Raw genomic sequence first — 21,114 nt, 5'->3', positions numbered from 1 at the left:
ATATATATATTAGACCAAAGCAGCAGGCAGTTTTTTTTTTTACACAAAGGACTGTGGATGTCTGAAACAAGATGCCAACCCATGTTACCGTCACTGATTCAGAGGCAACCTCGAAGAAGCGGATGAATAAAATGGCTGAATCAGTTAGCTGCAAGCAACCATGATGCGTTGAGCGGTCACCTCTCAGTTTCAGACTGACTTTCATAACCGAATGAAAAGAGGTGGCAAATCAGGGATGCAATTTTCATAGACTTTTTTCTAATTTACCAGGGAAATTTTAAGAAGTTTTCCAGCTCGAGTATATTTTAAAACATAATGTTGCCACTATTTTTCTAAGTAAATTCACCACACTCAGCCCATTTGTCCTTCAAACGAGCACTTCCCTGATAACAGAGCTCTTCCGATTGCTCCTCTGCTTGTCAACAGCAGACCTGAGGTAATCAGTCTCTAGAAATGCTGTGCAGACTTCAAATGTTGGAGTCTACTGCCACACAGCTGTGCATTGCAATACATTTCTTCCTTGCACAAAACATTGAAGACCATATGTTTCAGAAATCCATCATCTAGGAATAACCATAGGAAGAACAGAACAGCATTAGTCATACATAATAGGTGATATTGCTGAAATTAGACATGAATTCTAATTATACTAGATATGTACAGTTTAAATAATTAAAAGACTGAAGAATGTGAGCTGTGAAACAATTTTAAATGCTGCTCACACATGAAGTGCAAATATGTAGATTTCCCCTAAGTATGCAAAAGCCTGTAACAGCATTTGATTTCCTCCTACTACAATTCGGATCCCTAAAAAAAGAAGTTGGATTAACAGCTGTCATTTGAAAATGTTATCCACTTAGCCATATATTATTACATAATATTTTATTCTTATGACTCAAATCATAAAGATTAATTTGGCATTAATGTTTGAAAAAAACAATACAAATATCGGACACATTTCCGAGTGGAGGAGTTATTTACTCTGGGGAGCTCCATCAGAATGAAATCATTTTAGAATAGTTCACATGAGGACTGAGATAGAATAAATCACTGAGTCATGATGGTATGTTTCCCTGTTAGACTTGAGGAAATGACAAATATTGTTGATAGACCCTTAACCAGCTTAGTTCCACTTTCACTATGGAAGGGAGTTGTACTCACAGATTGGAAAACTGCAAATACTGTATAAAGCTGATTCATAAAAAGGGGAGCAAAACTTAAAAAGGAGAGTATAGAGTGATTCGTCTTACTTCTGTTACTGGTAAAATCATAGATATTAATTAGGGTTAAACTAGAAGGATGGTGTTTTAGGAGACAGCTATATATATTTAGGACAAAAATACTTATTTTAAAAAGGTTTTGGATCTTGATGAATTTTTTTTAATTAATTTTTAATTGTTTAATAAACCTGATAAAATTATTTGAGCATGCAACGGGGACAATATGACATTATTAAACATTGGTTTAGCTTCATGATAAATTCTGTCACAGTAGGTTCATTCTGAACTACAGCACAAACAAAAAAAAGGTAATGGACTGATTTCAGTTGTTCTGTTAGAGGATTCTTATAAATTCTTAAGAGCTGTTGCTATTTCGAATAGGGACTTTAATGTTACAAAGGAAGAAAAATCCTGGGGGCAACATTTAGGACAATATGCCAAAAGCCCTGGCCATGCAGGCATTCTTAGAGCACGCTTGACTGCTCATACAGAATGCATGGAGCTACCCTCTTGTCCCATGTGTATGCTTCGTCCAGGGGACAGGTGATGCACGTGTGGAACACATGAGTGCCCAGATGTGACATTTACTGGTCTATCATGCTTCTTCTTCTTCTTCTTCGCTCACTATTCCAAACAAGGATATCCCTTACTCTCCCTGAGCACTTTTGCACATTGATCATTTGGGTCTTGCCCACTCACAGAGACAGCAGAGGACCTGGCTGGTTGGCTATTTTGGGTGTCTCTGCATTCCCCTCTGGCATCATCAGATCCTGGCCTGTCTTGGTGTTCACATGAAGCTCCGATCCATGGTGCCAGAGGAGTAGGGGAAGGTTGGAGTGCTGCAGCTGATACAGTTCAGCCCTTTTTCCACAGTGTTTCTCTCATACTTGTCTAATTTTGCTTAGGGGTCCTTTGGGTGGAAACTTGGAAGGATTAAAGTGATGGGAGGGGAAGAGTGGGGTGGGATAGGGTGGTGGTGTTGTGCTGTACTGTTTTGTATCTATTTTGGTCTATTTTTAGAAAATTCTAATATAATAAAAAGCAGTTAATAAGAACTTCATAAACAGGACTTTCAATACCTGTAGACAGTTTTTACAAATCTTATATGTTTTCTACATATTATGCCTTTATACTGTATCAGACATTTAGAAATCAATGTTGCAAAAGGGATTTTGCTTTAATCCCTAGCATTACTCCTAGCATTGATGGTAACCAAAAACATTTCCATAACAGAACTGGTATCACAGGAAAAAGCACAAACATATACAAGGTGACACCATGGACTTGTCGATTCCAAACCATTTAGAACAAAACATTAATCAAGAGGACTTTTCATCTTTACAGCCATCAAATAAAGCCACTACAAAACTTATGCTGATTATAATGGCCTATAAAGAGTTTTAAAACTGGAAAATGTAGTAGAAAGAAATTATGGAAAATATAAAAGGAAAGACGCAGATGATATAAAGTATTATTTAAATGCATGTCTAATCACAATTCCATAAAACATTTAAAGATTGTTCTGTGGTACCCTGTTCTGAAACATCTGTAGAACAGAAATATCGAAGGGAAAGAACAAAGTTTATAGCAGAACTTGCATGAAACCCCTTCTTGATCTTGGGAGAACAGGAAGCCAAAGTCTTATAAGAGACTTGTAGGCTGAGTGTAGAGGGATACAGAAAAGTGCAGTGCAGCTGAAGAATTAAGCTTGCTGTTTTCATTTTTAAAGCATTGTTAACTAATCAGTAATATGTAATTCACAGTTTGAGATACAGAAACTCAGAATCTACTGTGACCCTGAGCACAACAATCGTGAAACATCCTGTGAAATACCTGGAACGGTAAGTATGAAAATAAATTTTACACCAGTACACACACCTGATTCAATCATATTTTAAAATGCACATTGTTATTTTTTGTAACAAACAGCAGAGGTAATCATGTTCCAGTACCATGTTTGTTATATTTGTTCAGGGATGTAAGACCATTGCCATTAAACTGAACTCCAGGCATTGCTTTTATACTGTAAGTGTAACCACTTTTTAACAAGAGAGATCATACGAGATATCAGAGGGACAGAATTTGTGGGGTATAGCAGAGTAGTTTTTGACATCTGCTGAAGTTCCATGTTCTTTCCTTAGAAAAGTCTCTAGTTTCCACATGGGTAACCTATTTATCACTATGTTGTATCCTTTCCTGGCTAGTAGCCTTTATTTTTAGACCATAGTTCCAGATTTTGCTTCAAGTGTTGGAAATGTGTTTTGTTTGGTTTACATCCCTGGGGCCCAGATGGGTAGTTCCTTCCACACGAAGGCGATGGGAGTGGGTGGGAAGGGGGAGGAAATGGCTTGAACCCCAGAGCAGGAAATGAGCTGAGTAACAGAGTTGAGATGTATCTGCAGATACTTGTTTTAATGTTAAAAGCACAATCAGGTCCTCCTGCCTATCTTTGTGGAGGCGCTTTTCTCAGTGACAGTCATAACTCCCATCTCCCTCACCACCATAATATTTTAAACCTCTTTATTTTAATTTCACTATTTATTAGTTGGTTTGACTCTGCTAACTAACTGCCTGGCCCTGTGTTATTTTCCGGTGATCTCTCTCCTAATTTTTTTTCCCTGCAGTCCATGATTATTATTGTAAAGGCTTTTTCCACAATGATGCTTACAGCTTTATGAGAACGCCTGTCAAAATGTTTGCATCCTGTGCTCTATAGTCATTCCTTTGTATCTTTTCTGGGATTTTGAGACCAGTGACATGCTTGGCTGGTTTCCTTCTACTACAGATGTGAAACAAAGCCAGAATGAGTTTATACTTTCAGGATTCGCACTCTGTCTAGGAATGGTTTAAAGTCTTATCCCACCAAGTCAAAACAAACGATCAGCATGCAAAACACACAAATCCTTTAATTGCTTTTAGCCCAGTTTCTGTCGATTTAATTCCCTTGGTGGTAAGGTCTGTAAAATGCTGTGGTGTGACATGATTTCACTTTTTTTTATAGGATGGAGAGGTACGTATTTTGCCAGGTGGTAATACTATTATTGAAAAAAAAATGTTTTGAAAATTCATGGACAGTTTCCCAGCTCATGAGGTAAGTTTATTCTTTATTGTACATGTACTTCATCAGCTCAGTCACATGCTTACCCGTGCAGTTAAACAATCAGGCCTGCTGTAATCCAGTAGGGTCCTATTTAACTCACTTGCTCAATTGCATACTTGGAGTCAATTAAAAGAAAAACTAATAAATACTAGTGGTCTCCTGGCTCTGGCAAACAGTCTTAGCTGCCACTTACAGGACCATGATCTTGGAGGAAGATTAATAGATCAGACTGAGTTTAACTCCTAAGTGACTCTTGTATCTCTGTTGCAGTGTGCAATCAATCCTGGAGATATTGATATTGAGTCAACTCCAGCTCCTTGCATATGCCCTCCCGGACAACCTGGGCCGCCTGGCTTGAAGGTCAGTTAACCAAGATGATAACAGCAAATAGGAGGAAGAGTAATAAAATCATGTGTAAACATTGTGTGATGCTCTCTAACCAAGTGCAAAGCACTGTCCTAATCACAATTAAAACTGAGCTGTACCAGCCAGGAAGTGGCAAAGCCAACTACAGCTAAAAAAGTTGAATGCTAAAATAGATTTTCATGCAAATTCTCATTTTTTAAAATGATTTTAGATTGATTTTAACTGTGTTAAAGGCTACAATAAAGCAAGAACTGTATATTACCGCAGTATTTAAACTTTCATGTCAGTTTCATTATGCAGAACCAATAACTACACAGTAGTCAGTAATTGCATCTTAACAGGGCTCTTTTATAGGCAGAACACCTGGAGTTGCATGAAAGCATTCGAATAGGAAGTATAGTGTAGCTGAAAGTCCGATAAGATAATGAAAGTACATGGAATACATGACATGGATCACCCTTAGGATCACCCATACGGTAGATCATGGGATCAAGTCCCTCAGTGCAGACACAGGGCTGAACCCTGAGTGAGGTACTTTGCCCCAGTTGCTCCGGTCCAGTCAGCTGTACAGCTGGAGCCTGCATTGCTCTCTGGTTCATTTAACAACACAGAAACCAGAGGAGTACTGGCCCATCGTGACACTGCGACTCCTGCATTGACTTTTCTTTGGTGACCTATGCAAGTGCATTGGATTAATGGCCGTGCCTTGAAAGCGTTTATCAGATTTTTAATGTTTCATTTTGTGCCGCCTGTGAGAAGTCTTGTCACAGGACCGGTTTTGGCTCCCGCTCCAGGATCCCTTTCCATTTCACTTCCTACTAGCAAGACAACAGGGCAAAACACGTGACGTGACCCCAGAGGCACCGCAACATCTGCGGAGTGTGGAGAGGCAATGGTCTTCCACTGGAGATGCACTGTAACTTGTAGACCAAAATACACTAGTAAACTGGTGAAGAAGAGGAAAAGAAAACTGAATGAATCTTGTTCACAGCAACTGAAGAAATCAGATTGCAGAGGAAATGAGCTAGAGATCCAGCTTTAAATGCATGTTCAGTCCCTCCGTTCCATTAATTGAATTTTCATTAAATAATGTATTTAAATGATATTTGCATCCTTGCTATTTACTCTGCAGAAACAATTGTAGTTCTGGGCAGCATCCATCCTCCTGTACAAAAGGGTCTTACCAGACTCCTGAACACCACCTGGCATGCCCACTGTGCCCACTGTGTTGGCAATGGGTCTGACCTTACGGCAAGATTAAATGAATTTTTAAATTGTTCAGTAGTACTGACTGTGGAGTTCTTTTTGATAGCTGACAACAGAAATGAAACTAGAATTTAAAGAAAACAGGTTACCAAGTCTGATTGCTGTTACAACTTGGCTACACCCAGTGTCTATTTCTGTCTCTTGGACCTGTCCCCCTCTGGAGTGGACATCACAGCTGGACACTTTTCCAGATATGCTTCCAAGAATCCAAGCAAGCCGGGTGCCTCAAAACTCACAAGACGGTCCCTCTGCCTCCCACATTTAATGTTAAAAAGTAGACATGCAAAGCTGTAAAACTCCCATTAAATAAAAATGATATCATAGGTTCTAAGGAAAAAGACTAATTTTCCTCATTTCATTCTGCTTTTTGAATCCAACTGCATATTTTTAACGTCAAGTCAATGTAGTGACAAAAATGGTTCTGTAACTGTCTATTGCTGTTCATAATTTTATCAGCACATCAAAAACAAAGCATGGCTGCTTCCCAGATGTCATTTTTGGTCGGATATATTTCTGGAAAACTTCAGAATGTTTTATATTAAGTGCAGACTTTTAACTTTCTTAGCGTGGATTGAAGAAAAGCCTTTATTTAACTCTTCAAAATGATGCCTAGGAGCATTTGTAACAATTTAAAATACATTTCTTCTTTAAAATGGCTTCCACATCAGTTTTTTTTTTGTAAATTGGATATAGCACTAGAGTACAGAAGAGGATTTAGTGGGGGAGACCTTGTGCAAAGACACTCAGCTGTGATTGAAACGGATGTCTGTATTCCCATCCAGAATCTCACCCTCACATTAAATGCTTATTGTTAGATTATTAATGCATGTATGTGTCTTGTCAGGGTAAACCTTCTTTGAAAGGCTGACAAGAGTTCCATGGAAAGAATATCTGTAATATCTGGTGTGCTTAGGTCAATAAAAATAGAAATAATAAATAATCTATGATCTATAATTTCCACTAAAGAAGTGCCCATGTACTGAATGTTTTCAAAACAATAGTGTTTAATTCAGAATATGAAGACGTACTATGTAGCAAAACAAGTTATAATAAACCATAGAACATGCAAATGTCCTTAAAAAGCAGGCAATAGCAAGTTACAGTATGTGTCTGAAACATGATGCATGCAGAGATCTGTCTAAGTACTACCTAATTTGGCCTCTTAAAAACTTTTTTCTCTCTTGATTTTTAAGAACTGGCAACGTGGACAACAAGACAGATTTTTCCCCAATAACAATGCTTGTTATAAGTTAATATTTTTGTCATATTATTCTTTTAAAATGCTTCAGTAATTAAATCAAATATGAAAACCTGAAAATCCCAAAAAGAACTGGAGTTACAGGTTGTTAGCACTTTTACATAACAGTGCAGTTTGAATGCACTGGTATATTTTCATATTTTAGCGAGAATAATGTAACCTGTTTTATATTGCTCTCTTCCAGCTGGGCTTGCAGCCATATTTCTATGGAAAAGTTCATCTTAATCAGCTCAGCCTGTGAGGTTGTAAAGGTTAAGATTTGTCAACAAGTAACTTGTTTTTTAACCAGGGAGAACAAGGAAGAGCTGGAGAAGCAGGTCAGCCTGGTCAGCCTGGAGCTGATGGTAAGCCTGTGAGTACTACACACTTTCATATCCCAGCATTGTATCATGAATGTATGGCACAGCAACGAGATCATATGCTTTTTCAACGTGCATCACATTTCAAGCAAATGCAAGCAAAATGCAAAAAACCCTTCCCAAAAAGCATGAGGAGAACCTGGAAGGGCATCCTGTTATCAGAGTAGTCTCACTGGTTACGTTTGGTTCAACCGCAGTGAGACTAGACAGAATAGACAGTTTTGCATAATGTTTTTAATAGAACAATATGTGGGTATATACAGTATGACATGAATTATTTTTAGCTTTATATTTTCATCTGAAGCTGATAAGTCAGGGGAGGGAACATCTGAAAGGGCTCAAACAGCAAGTTAACCTCGTACTGCAGTGCATGCCTTCCTCATTCCCCCCCAAAGAGCTGCTGGGAAAATCACCCTGACACTTTCATTCAAGTCAACACGGATGGTGTAATGTTCACCTGGGACATCCCAAATAGCGATCTGTCCCTGAAGGCTGCCAACTGAGCAAAACCTTTATCTAAACTGACTTGGAGGGAGGAGGAGACTTCACCCTCCCTGAGGGACAGAGGAGAGCTGATCTGGGGGAAAGTTACCCAAATGTGATGACTGGTACCGTCTTCCCAACTTTGGTAAGAATGTGTCACTTGGAAGATTAGTTTACGGGTTGAAAAAGTAAGTGATATAAAAGGAACAACTCACTTTCTACAAACAAGAGTATGGTCCAGACTATGGTCAGGATTAGTTTTCTTACCAACATGCATTTATATGGCTGTATGAATAATTTATTAATATATTTAATTCATAACAGATTTATAAATGGGATTAACATCCCATAATCTAAAGTGTACCAGAACTAATAAGTAATATAATGTGTGCACCACCATCTTTATTTCTCAAAATATCTATTAACAAAGCTCAATAAACTGGCTTCTTCATTTATATGGCTGAGGGGGTTTCATAATGAATGCCTTCTTTTAATCCGAGGCAAATCAATATGAAGGAGCTCTTTTGCACACAGTTACACAGAGACAGGATGATGACATTGGAACAGCAGGATTCCCATCCTGCAATGGGGTGAACAAACTCCATGTGCTCTTCTCTTTGTAAATTAGCAGATCAAAAATGAAGTTCAAATTGAAGAATAGCATGTAATTCCAGCACACCGACATACTTCAGAAAAAGCAATTAAACTGCAGTGGAATTTTACCAGAAATCTTTCTGTACCATACCAAGAAGATTTTGAAAAGTTAAAGTACCTAAGACTGAAATGCTCATACAGCATTTTGCAATGAACAATGGAACAAAGGTTGTATTTGTTAAAACGGGGCCTTAGTGTCTAAAACTGAATGTGACAGTATTCAGTAATTCAGTCATCAAACAATCTTTATAGAGCTTTGAGATAGATGGACATTGGCAAACAACTGCCTTTACAAAGTTCTAAATATGACAGAAATGAAAACACCTCCTGCTGTCAGACACTAGTCCATGAAGATGTCCCAGAAGGACCTATTAGGTTAGGGGCTAGGCAGGCATACTAAACTATTTCTGTGATGCATACTAAACAGTATATGAGGAGATCTGTGCCAGATTTTAGAGTAAGCAATGAAAAATCCAGTGTAATCCTTGTTATAAGGAGCTCAAGTTTCTCAGAACTATTTACATACCATGGACATCTCGTGCTAAACAGCTTGAGAGTATGCTTCTTAAAGACACTGTAATACTTAAATAATCTGAGCTCAGTAAAATATAATTCAATGCTCTGAACAATGAAATAGAACCCCTGGCTTGGCGTAGGGTTATTAAAACTAAAGTCATTTCATTTGCACTTGAATAATTCAATTTATAATTTCTAATACAGTATATACTGAATTATATTTAGTATATACTTAAGGAATTATTAATGGGATGTGAAAAAGATGCAGATGTTTCTTATTCCACAGATAAAACACAACTATAGAGAAGGAAATTTTGACTCTTTAAGCCTAGAATTCATGCCATAAAATTCACATTATATTGAAACGTCTTAAATTTGGTAGGGGGCGGATGGTCATTGTTTCCATTAAAGCTGCTATACATCTGCCCTTGGGGATCAGAACTGGATGAATCATGAAGGAAAAATAAATTATTTCTGTGGACATTTGTAGGCTTTCAATTTGGCTTTCTTCATCCAGTACTTTTCTGGAGAATGAGTCACATTTTACAGTGATAGGCTATGGCACACAAATGTGGAAAAGGACTTTTTGTAAATATTCACAAAGGAGCACTGAAATACTGTAAATACATAAATGGAAAAACACCTGGTTCTCGTGCACTAAAAGTGCTAACTGCTTTAGCTGCTGTACAGTATGTTACACTATAGAATATGCAATGCAGCTGGGAAGAGTTCATCTCTGAAAACAGTAGCATTTATTGAACATTCAATAATGTAGTTGCATCGTAAATTGTAGTTGCATTATGATATTTATATTACTGTGAAGTGATTTAAACACTAAAATATTTTGGTTACTGGTAAAGAATTGATATTCTTATCATCTGTCTCCCTCAAAATTCTTCCTTTTTTCTTCACTGTATTTAATACATTATAACTGTGAGCTTCAGAACACATAATTCAGGCCATCCTGTCCATTAGGTTTCTAGGAGGTTCTCAACTTTACAAACTCAAGGAGCAACTTTGTAAAGATCAGCAGAGAAACTGTACCTACATCATGTTCCCTTGCTGTATTTGTTGCACTCTAAAACCTTCATAAAGCAAAGTGTTTTGTGGTGTACTTCTGTATTGACCTGATGCTCACATTTGAACTTTCTGTCTTAGGTTTTGTTTCCCACGTTTCCATTTTAGGACTCGAGAATCCGATTGTGAGTCATGTATGTGGGCTTTTAGCTCCAAATGTTTCAAGCAGTTTGTTATAATCTTTCAGGTCAAGTGTTTCTAAACGAGTCTTTGTATGTGCACAAGCTGTGAGGCATCATGCATCTGTAGACAGTAACAGTAACAATGCATCTCATGGTACTAAACAGAAGAATTAGTATGTCCTTTTTAAAAAAAAAGGTTATCAAGTATACTTTTGCATTAAAATAAGCAGGGGGAGTAAAATGGACAGCTAAATATAGTTAAATGTTGAAATCTGACTATTAAAATAGACTGTAAGTCACACTCAAGAGCAAGGAAGTAATATTCATACTGTTTCTCATTCGTCTGAAATTCTAAACACCTCAACCTTTTCATGGTGGACTATCATCTCAAAAATAAAAAAAAAGATTTCTGTGCACTTTCACTTCATCATAGACATTTAAAGGACTCTAAACAACACTGGTCATTATTAACAGAATACTCCTAAGTATGCCTAAATAAAGTGAGAACTGTAAGTGAACTTTTGTTGATGACAAAGCAAAAAGGAAAAAACATGAAATTAATCATATCTTCTGGACTGTATTACTAATCATAAAAAAGGTTCTTATTTGGTCTGTTGTCATAATCTATTTTTCCAGCTTTTAAAGAACAGCCTCAGTTTCCAAAAAGATACAGTGTAATAATAATGCTGAGTAGACAATTCTATTAATAGTAAAATAGCATAAGAAACTGGTTTGATTTATAATTAAGTCCTTCTTGTTTTCCATTCAACATCTCATCCTAATGTATTTGATGAAACAGCAATGTTTCAGAACAGGCTGAGTACAGTAGCTTCTTACAAACACTCACAGCCTTCTCTTTCAGGTTATTGATTACTTTGTTGTAGCCTCCCCAGAGAGATTCAGTTCTTCTCACCTGTCCACAAAGCAGAAACCTTACCAATACCAGTTTTTTTACGTCTTAACAGGGGTGCAGTGGGGTAACAGTCTAATATAGTTTCCTAGCCTGTTTCAAAACACGAGAAGAGTCCAGAATGAAAAGTCGTTTTTCAGCTCAGCGCCAGTGTTGCCACAGTCCTGTAAACCGCAGAGGACCTAGCGCAGCACTGGGCTGATCCTGAGAGGATCCAAGTGGACTGGAACCAACAGAATGGTTTGGGAATTTCTTCCCAACATTAACCACTGTCTGCATGAAGTTAAAAAAAAGGAGTATTCCTTAATCAGTTTTGATTCTCCTTTGATATTTTTGCTTCCTCTTCACTGCTGGAGTCAATTTACTTTTTTTTTCCCCCAATGTGGCGCTCGAAACATTTAGCAAAAGAATCATCCCACAATAGGCCACAGCAATAATGACGCACAAAAAAAGTAAGCCAACCTAGCAAAGTTTAAAATTTAAATTTACATTCTATATAAACACCCCACAGTTTATAAGGTTATATTCAAAATCTAAGTTGATGATAAACAGCAACAACAGCTTCAATTCTGTTTGCAGGACAAATTTGACAGTTCTGGGATTGGTTAGGTTGATCTTCTTTGAATCGCCAGTGTGGTTACCTAAACTAAAGACAGTGTTTTAAAAAGAGTAACCACAGAAGCAATATGCAGAAATTGAATTACTGATCTGGATCTGATCAAAAAGTGGCTTTTGTAATATTATTTTTTTAAATCAATTATTTTCTCAAATATATTATGTATTTTCTCGTACTTTGCATTATGACAAATCCCACACAAGCACTGATGAAAAACCCAACTTCCCCATGATCAGAGCTGCAGTAAAAAAACACATTTGGAAGAACAGCCAAGATTAAAAACCCCCATCATATCTGGAAGTGTGCTGGCAAAATGCAGCTGATGAAACATTACTGTATAACCCTAAAAAAAACAAACAGTCTGTGTCCTGAATTTTGCACATGTAATAATAAATCAGTAAAGTAACTTATCATATGGTAACAAAGCATGATGAGTGCATGATAATCCCTGATAGATATGAAAACCACACATGATAAAAGGAAGGAGATGGAGTTAAACCACAGTGTTTCCTTGAATTACAAAGACATTGTACTGTGCACCTAACGTGCGGCTTAGAGAAGGAGCAGAACTCAGTAGTAAAACACTTCCATTCTTCAATTTTTCAATACACAAATGTTCTATACTATACAGTATGAGGGTGTAGTTGAAGATTTCACTGATTCATAGAAACGATATTGTACACACTCTGTGATACAAACTCCATTATGCTTCATTTGATTTGTTAGTTTTTTGGCAACATCCTTTAGGAAGCAGCATTTTAACCATTGCCTCTTCATCACTATGCTTTCATCGCCACAATCTACAGAATTATTTTTATTTCATGTCTTAGCACTTCCTAAAACGAGCTCTGCCCTCTTCTTCTTGCTTGGGAGTTTTCACAATTCTGCCATGATGAAAGATTCTCCTACATGTCTTTTCACATACTTGTTTTTTATTTGGCTATCCGATGTTGTGGAAATTGTTTGATCTGATATTTCTGATTTTTTATTTTATTTTGACCCGCTCTTGACACCTAGCAGTTATTTTTTTCCAATCAACTGGTGGGTTATTTTACTCCAGTTCTTAAACAATTAAGGCATAAATTGGTATGAAGTTTACTAAGAAAGAATAAAGTGCAATTTAATCGTAAGAAAAAAACCTCAACCCTTTAAATCATGGAAATCATTTAAATCTATGTGTAAACAAAATACAACCCTTTGGTACTTTATATAGCGTAAGAAATGATACCAAGTGAAGAGTGGATATTAATAGAATTTTAAATCTTATTTAAAGTTTTATTTTTATTTTCATTTTGCAGGGGGTACCAGGACTGTCAGGGAACCCAGGGCTTCAGGGTACAGCAGGCATTCAGGTATTAAAAGCACATCCAGCATTCTTGTGCGACAAAGTACTAAAACACACAATTATGCATTAGACTGCCAGTAGCCATATCACCCTGCAGCTCACTGCTGGCAGCCCACTGGAGCTCAGCAGGTGTGAGCCTGGCCAGTACCTGGATGGGAAACTCCTGGGAAAAACTAAGGTTGCTGCTGGTAGAGGTGTTAGTGGGGCCAGCAGGGGGCGCTCGCTCTCCGGTCTGTGAGGGTCCTAATGCCCAAGGACAGTGACGGGGACACTGTACTGTAAAAAGGCACCGTCCTTTGGCTGAGACGTAAAACTGAGGTCCTGACTCTCTGTGGTCATTAAAAATCCCAGGGCGTTTCTTGATGAGTAGGGGTGTCCTGGCCAAATTTCTCATTGGCCTTTACCAATCATGGCCTCCTAATAACCCCAGTCTCTGAACTGGCTTCATCACTCTGCTCTCCTCCCCACTGAGAGCTGGTGTGTGGGCAGACTGGTACATCATCCAGGTGGGGCGGCACACTGGTGGGGGTGGAGGGGATCCCCATTACCTGGAAAGCGCTTTGAGTGGCGTGTCCAGAAAAGAGCTATAGAAGTGTGAGCAATTATTATTATTAGTCTCAACTGACACAAACATAAATACTGTTTTTTTTGTCTTCTAGGGACCACGTGGGGCCCAGGGATACAAAGGAGAACCAGGAAAGCCTGGCGATCCGGTAGGAAGTGTGAAAAGTAAACTAATTTGAGGTGCAGTAATCAAATTACTGGTCCAAGTGACAAATTTATTACACCAACACATGTTTACAGTTTTTTTTTAAAACCATGACCACGCGAGCCACTGACATTCTTGGAGTAACTCTCTATTCCACATTGGTTTTAGGATTTATAGGTTACTCAACATAAATCTCTCCACTCCTTTTTTGGTAGTAACTTCTTTACCCGTTATTGAAGAGGAAAAATGGAATTTGTTGTAACACGTTTGCAAATTGACTTGACTAACCACTAACCTTTGCTAATAATGCTCTTGTTATAATTTTCCCCACACCATTGCACTTAAAAGATTGTATATGTTGTGAAAGATATTTGTTAACAGTAAAAGTTGAGTCTCTAATGAAAGGAACACATGTCAGACATACCCCAAGGCTCTATTCAATATATATTATTGTCTATGTATCCATCCATACATCCATTTTTCTAACCATTCAGCACTACCCAGAGCTATGCCTATCCCGGCAAGCAATGGGCAAAATGCAGGAGACATCTTAGATTGGATGCCAGTCCAGCACAGGGCAAGCACACACAGACACACACCAGTGCCAGTTTTCCAGAAGCCAATTAACTTTCCAGCATGTCTCTGGACTGCAGGAGGAAACTGAAGCTCCCGTAGAAAACCCATGCGAACCAGGAGAGAACATGCAAACTCCACACAGACAGCGCTCCAGAGTCGAGAACTAAACCCAGAGCTCCAGCACTGCATCACTGCACTGCCTTTTCTATAAATCCGTTAATCATAATTAACTAGACTGAACCTAGACTTTAGATTTAACACATTTACCCCCAACACTCGCCAACTGCCCCTTACTGTTCCTCATTTTTAGAATTAGCTTTTAGAATTAACTAGTAGAAGTTGTGTTGGTTGGCGTTTTCTGGGACAGACGGATTAAGTTGTTAATCCTTATCATGATTAATAAGAATGTTGGATTTCAATTGCCAGACAAAAAAATATATTTGCTAATTACAGGGTCAAAGGGGGATGCCAGGAGTACCAGGGCTGTCAGGTCTGCTGGGAGAAAAGGTAAAAACTCCTTGATCGTTTTTCCAAATCGGGTACGGTACTCGAAGAATCAATTTTTTGGAATATATGAAATACATTCACTATGTTAGGATGCTTAATTAGCTTATTTTCTGTATTATAGCAACTTTTCTGTCTAGTACTCATTTCATATTAGAAATGATGAATACATCACCGTTTAATGGTAACTTAATGATAGTTAAGGGCAGCTCGTAACAGACAACAAGAGGCATATAAATTTGTAAGTGATTTATAAACCACGAGGAAACTTCAGACATTCTGGGAAGAAAGCCTACAGCATCCATCTGTTAAAAGTGTAAAGCATGTTATATATCTTCAAAGCAGTGGCATTGTTTGTTTTTTCCAGTTGTTAATTTTCAGATGTGGTATACACACACTAGTATAAGAAGTTTTTTTGATATGTCATGCATTTTCTCAGAAACTGTCTCTTGACCACACAGGAATGCCATATGAGATAAAAAATATCATTTTCAAATGCTGTAAATTCACATAAAACTCCACTATGAGAACGCATTGTCTCAATGTGCACCTTTAAAAAATCAACAAAACATGCTGTTGTGGGAGGGAGGTGATGGACATTACATCATAAAGTGATGTCATAGAAAGGCATACAGTGTTCCACAGTTGTGTCAAAGCAAAACTGGGCCAAACTGTCTTTTTTTATGCATTATGAATGAGTTTCGTCACTTAAAAAATTCAGAAAGAGCACTGCTGTCCCTTAAAGCACTAAATCTCCTTAGCCAGCAAGACAAGAAGACTAATTTCTTCACTGTAAAACCACTGTTTCTTCATTGAGAAACACAAAAAGGCACCCTTATTAAAAACAATTCAAATATAAATAAACATGCTTTCAACTTTGATTTTCTTTTTAAATATGCAAAAAGTAAGTACAGTTTCATTATAAATATATATAAAATATTGCACATTTCCCACCTAATTTAAGGTCAATTATCTCAATTAGTGTGGGTTGAGTATTAAAACCATTCAAGACTAAAACAAAACTCTGCCAGGAGTTCCTATTCATATGAGACAATGTATTATGGTTGATCAGGTCAGGCAAACACTACAGAAAGTATCGACTGTTCAGTAGCAAAATGCAAGGCTACACCTGACAGTGGGCTTCTATAAGGTGAGCACAAGACTGTGCCAGAGATTTTAATATTACCATTAGAGCTTCCGATAGTTGTTCTCCTTAGGCACTTGTTTTATGGCATATGTGAACTTCATTTCTCAAAGTCTGTCATTTCAACAGCTGTTCGATTTCTGCTTCCATCTCTTTTTCAGGGTGCCCAGGGCCAGAAAGGAGAAGCTGGACTGCCTGGCATCAATGGGCAAACTGTATGTACATAAACCTGAGGGGAACTTTATTTTCAAATGTCTCCCTAGGTTAGCAGCTGAAGAAGCAGATCTTTTGTCTTGTAAAGCTGCAATAATAACCTATACTCAACATAATACCTATAAATGCTGCATGTTCGTTTCTTTAATGTATTGAATTTTCTTTTTTGCATGTGTTTTTATCATTTTCCTTAAACTTGTTCTAATGTTTCAGGGAGAAAAAGGAAACAAAGGATCGGCAGGGCCTGCTGGTCTCCCAGGACTCCCTGTACGTATGACACCATGCATTAAGGTTGATCGAGTTCTGCACACCTACAGCCTTTAGTGACGTGTCCACCATTCTCTACTCAGGGACAGCCTGGCCGAAATGGACTAGATGGAGCACCAGGAAGTCCAGGTCAAAAGGTATGCATGGATTTGATCTTCTCTGCATGACCACTATCTTGTACACTAAGTGGGTCTTTTCACTACGAATAATGTGGTATTCGCCAATACGAATGCATCTTATTAAGACACATACTGTACCACGAGTGTCCAGATATACAGAGTACTAGGGGGCTCCAGAGTAAAGCCACTCATTAAGAATGCAGGTTGTGCACAATGATCCAGATGTTTGTTGCTGGTTTGAACTTGGGACTTGTCGTTAGTAAATTGTGACCAGGATTTTTCTAGAAATAGTTCCACCAGAACTGGTTAGGATTACCAGTGAGAATTTTACAATGAGAGGCAGATTTTACTTTAGCTTGTGTTACAGAGTTTGTTCTTACAGTACAAGTAGGTTCTTAAACTGAATCTGTTCTGCCATGCAATTTTTATGGTAATTAACAGCAAATCTGTACTATGCAGGAGTGAGCCAGAGTGGATATTAGGAAATTAAAATTCACAGAATTTTTCTTCTCATCAAAACAGAGGTCGGCTCCACATTATGCAACAGTAATAATTTATTTTATAAAATTCTGAAATTGTAATAGTTAAGCCAATTGTTTCCTCTTTGTCCTTTCTCAATTTTGCAAATGTATTCCATTTTAAAATGCACCAAGGCAGAAACAATATCAAGTTTTCTTTTTTATTATTATTAACAAGGTGTTGAATGAGTACAATATACTGTACTATATGTGTTGTATATTAGGGCCAGGCTATGCTCTTTTTCTAATCTCTCCATTGTCCGATTTCTGACTTTTCAGGGTGAAATTGGAAAACCTGGAATCCCTGGTGCAGATGGGCTTCGTGGGCATCCAGTGAGTTTTTTTATTTGCAATCTGAAGGATTAAGTGTTCAAAGAATTACAAAATACATTAAATTCATTATGTTTAGCTCCATTATCAACCAGTATTAAAATGTCCTAGGAAAAGGAAAAGAACAAGTAAAAATGTAATTTGGTGTTTCAAACCACAGGAACACAGGGGCATATTTGGCCTTGGGCTTTCTAGGGCAATTATTGCAGAAACAGGAACTCAATAAACTTATTTTTCTTTTAAAAAACTTTTTATAACTTGGAGGAAAGAATGAAAAAAAATTCTGGAAGACCAAACTGCAAGAGAGATAAATTCTCATTTACTTGTTTAGTAAGCACATTTTTGGATCTCTTTGCTTTATTCATTGAACGCCAAAGCTAAAACAGAAAATTGCATAAACAATGCAGTGTCCTGGGCCTGATGAACAGCGCAAAGAGTATCATTGCTTGTCGTCCACACAACCACAGCAGCGCTGCTGAGGGTGAATATTAATAGCCGTTTTCGCTATTCATTCTCACTTGGATATGAAAGTAAACCAATGGAACTGTAATCTGATGACTAATTCATGGATTTGGCAATTGGATTACAACATCATGTCTTCATTATAGTCCTGGTAACAATCACATAGTTGACTCTAGGAACCGTTATCGATTTACCCAACCTTCACCCAGAAACTCAAGTTTGACAATATCATTGATTTAAAGCGAGAAGGAAAACAAAGCCTTCAAGCCTAGCATGGTCTGTGAAAGATGAAAACAAGATTCTTATTCTGTTTTTTTTTTCTTTGTTTAATTTTAATGTTCTTCAGTCAAACAAAGTCAGATCCAAAGCAAATCAGTGTTTTCTGAGCTCCCACAACTTAATTCATCTCAGATGCTTTAAAAGAAACATTGCTTTATTTATTCTTTTTCTTGCCCACAGAAGTCGTTTTTTTTTTACTTAGTCGTATAGAACAAAACTTACAGACACCCAGTGGAATGTCAGGAACCAGATCACACACTTATGAGTTAGTCTCGGCATAAACAAATCCAACACATTGAAGTCAAAATGATCAATCTGTCACCTGGGGTAGAAGACCTACTGTACTGCACAGCTGATGAACAAAAACACTCATTTTCAACATTTAGCTCCCACTTTAAATAAAGCAGATGTATTGAATGATTAACATTACACTGAAGGTGAAGTCTGAGATGATATACAGTATATTGTAGGTGAAGTTTTAATAAGCTGATTCTTCAAATGTAAATAAACTCCATGTCATACCAACAATTCTGATGACCCTGTATGCAGTACATGTCAAAGCACCAAACAATCTTCAAAACCTATCTTTGAAAAATACCACATCCGCCAGCTTTAGCTGAAGCTTTGATAAGTGCAGTGCTTCTCAAATGGGCATAAACATTGTTCAGTCTGCTTCACCAAAATCACAATATTCACTATTATACCTCTCCGGTTATGTATACAGGTGTGAATGAGAACTTTATCGAAGTATGATGGAAAACCACTGTCTCTTCCATTTACCAAAAAAAGTATAACCTGATAAAGCAATTCATGGCACTGTACTTGCACACTGAATAGCTTCTGGTTTCTCTGAACACTGTTCCCCTGTTCTTTGAAACAATGCAGATATTTGGTAGCACTATGCACAGTTTGACTTCATACCATATCAGTGGCTCCTTTATTCATTTTAAGCCGGGGATACAAATATCTTTGCAACCTCGAACAGCCAAGTGTCTCTTCTTCAAAAGGTGTAACATACATTTATAACCTCCTTGTAAGTATATTTATTAAAGATGTCAGATACATATACCCTGTACATGTATGCACTTGTATACCGTATTTACCTTCATATAATATTTATGCATGTACTTATACCTCATATGTGTATCTTATATGTAAGCTTTTAACAATAGGAAACTAAACCCATGAAGAAGGGGAATGTGTTGCCCAATTTACTTATATTTTAGGGAAGTGTGTATGTGAAAACCTTTATATTATTTAGAAGAATATAAGAGTACATTTAAAGAAGTAGCTGTTAGGAGTAGTGGTTAGGGCTCAGACAAGGTCATTTCTAAAAAAATGTCCTGCTATGTTTGCATGCACAGTATATGCATGACGCCCTCGGATACATAAAGGGTTAAATAACAAATACTCTCAGCTAATTTATCATACAACACACATAACTTTCACAATGATACACCTTTAACAAAAGGAAGACATGTCCCTGCCATCATATTTAATTTAAGGCATATAAAGAGGCTATTCCTTCTGGGATGCTGCTACAGGTAGATTAATGATACTCAGGAGAGCAAAGAAAGAGGAATATTGCTTTCATTCCCAGCCTCGCTGTACATGTGCAATAGTTCCTGAATTTTTAAATGTTACTGCATGTACAATATAAATAAGAGTGACTTCTTGGTTTAGCTAAGAGTTTTGCATTGCTCAAAGTTTTGAACAGCTTATTTAGATATTGTGAAGAACTCTTCCAAAATAACATTCCAGGGAACCTGGGGTCTGGATCCTCAGATTAATTATTAACTAGTGTTCAAAACTGGGCCAATTGGCCTGTCCCTTTCTGCGACCCTTCTTATTCACCTTTTTGCATTGCCTCTTTTATCACATGTGCTTAGTAGAGAGTGGACTTCAGGTTCAGCTGACTTCTTAGCTGGATGGAGATTTGATTGTGGGACCTCACTGGTGGGTGAGCTCATTAAAATCTGTGTGGAAAATGCTCGGTGTGCTTCCTTTCAAAGCTGTGTTACTGTAAGTATTAAATCAGTACTTGATGGCATTTCTTCCATATTTGAAGAGGTGATATTTTGACTCGAAGCACTCTGCATGAGCTGTTTATTTAAATGACTTTGAAGCAGGAGATATGCATTTCTTTAAAATGCTGCAGATTTTAGCTATAACTGTGTTTCATCATTCACAGGTTTATCATGTCCACAAAATGTACTGGCCCTCCACAGTATAAACATTTTATTTGTACTTTCCTCATCTATTTATTTTGCAAGATACTGCTGTTTTATTTTACTTATATCTTCTGTAACAAAAGAACCGATATAGCAAAAACTTGCCATTACAAAAATTGAGATATCATCAGTCCATCCCTGATCATGATCTTTCTAGAAAGAGACACTTTAAAACAGATCCAGGTTTTTGCAGATTTAGAAACTGAATTAAGAATTATTTTGCAAGGTCTTTCCATGGTTTCTTTATAATCCCCTCAAGACAAAAAATGTGAAATTGCCAAACATCTGCACCAGTTTATCATCAAAAATGACCAGAAAGCTAAAACGTCTTGAGAATGTTCATATTAACTTAATATGCTTAACTAATTACAAATATATAGTTTTCAACTGTTCATTTAGATCTGATGCATTTTTCATATGGTTCCATTTTTTCAGGAGTTCAAAAACAAAATAAAAAAATTGATGCATTT

At 37.3% G+C, this 21,114-nt stretch overlaps 1 protein-coding gene across 1 annotated transcript in view; it reads left to right on the top strand.

Moving 5' to 3' along the window:
* The window catches only part of col21a1 (collagen, type XXI, alpha 1), a 60,837-nt gene that overhangs the window by 18,204 nt on the left and 21,519 nt on the right, over nucleotides 1–21,114 (top strand). Inside the window, exons 7-16 of the mRNA XM_088610659.1 lie at nucleotides 2,984–3,061; nucleotides 4,591–4,680; nucleotides 7,500–7,562; nucleotides 13,246–13,299; nucleotides 13,952–14,005; nucleotides 15,031–15,084; nucleotides 16,387–16,440; nucleotides 16,652–16,705; nucleotides 16,789–16,842; nucleotides 17,622–17,675. Coding sequence (XP_088466785.1) covers nucleotides 2,984–3,061; nucleotides 4,591–4,680; nucleotides 7,500–7,562; nucleotides 13,246–13,299; nucleotides 13,952–14,005; nucleotides 15,031–15,084; nucleotides 16,387–16,440; nucleotides 16,652–16,705; nucleotides 16,789–16,842; nucleotides 17,622–17,675 — 609 coding nt within the window. The remainder of the gene's footprint in view (nucleotides 1–2,983; nucleotides 3,062–4,590; nucleotides 4,681–7,499; nucleotides 7,563–13,245; nucleotides 13,300–13,951; nucleotides 14,006–15,030; nucleotides 15,085–16,386; nucleotides 16,441–16,651; nucleotides 16,706–16,788; nucleotides 16,843–17,621; nucleotides 17,676–21,114) is intronic.

This window comes from Lepisosteus platostomus, chromosome 17, assembly GCF_059453375.1.
Source record: "Lepisosteus platostomus isolate fLepPlt1 chromosome 17, fLepPlt1.hap1, whole genome shotgun sequence".
Lineage (NCBI taxonomy): Eukaryota > Metazoa > Chordata > Actinopteri > Semionotiformes > Lepisosteidae > Lepisosteus > Lepisosteus platostomus.
This window is presented reverse-complemented; position numbering and strand designations above follow the sequence as displayed.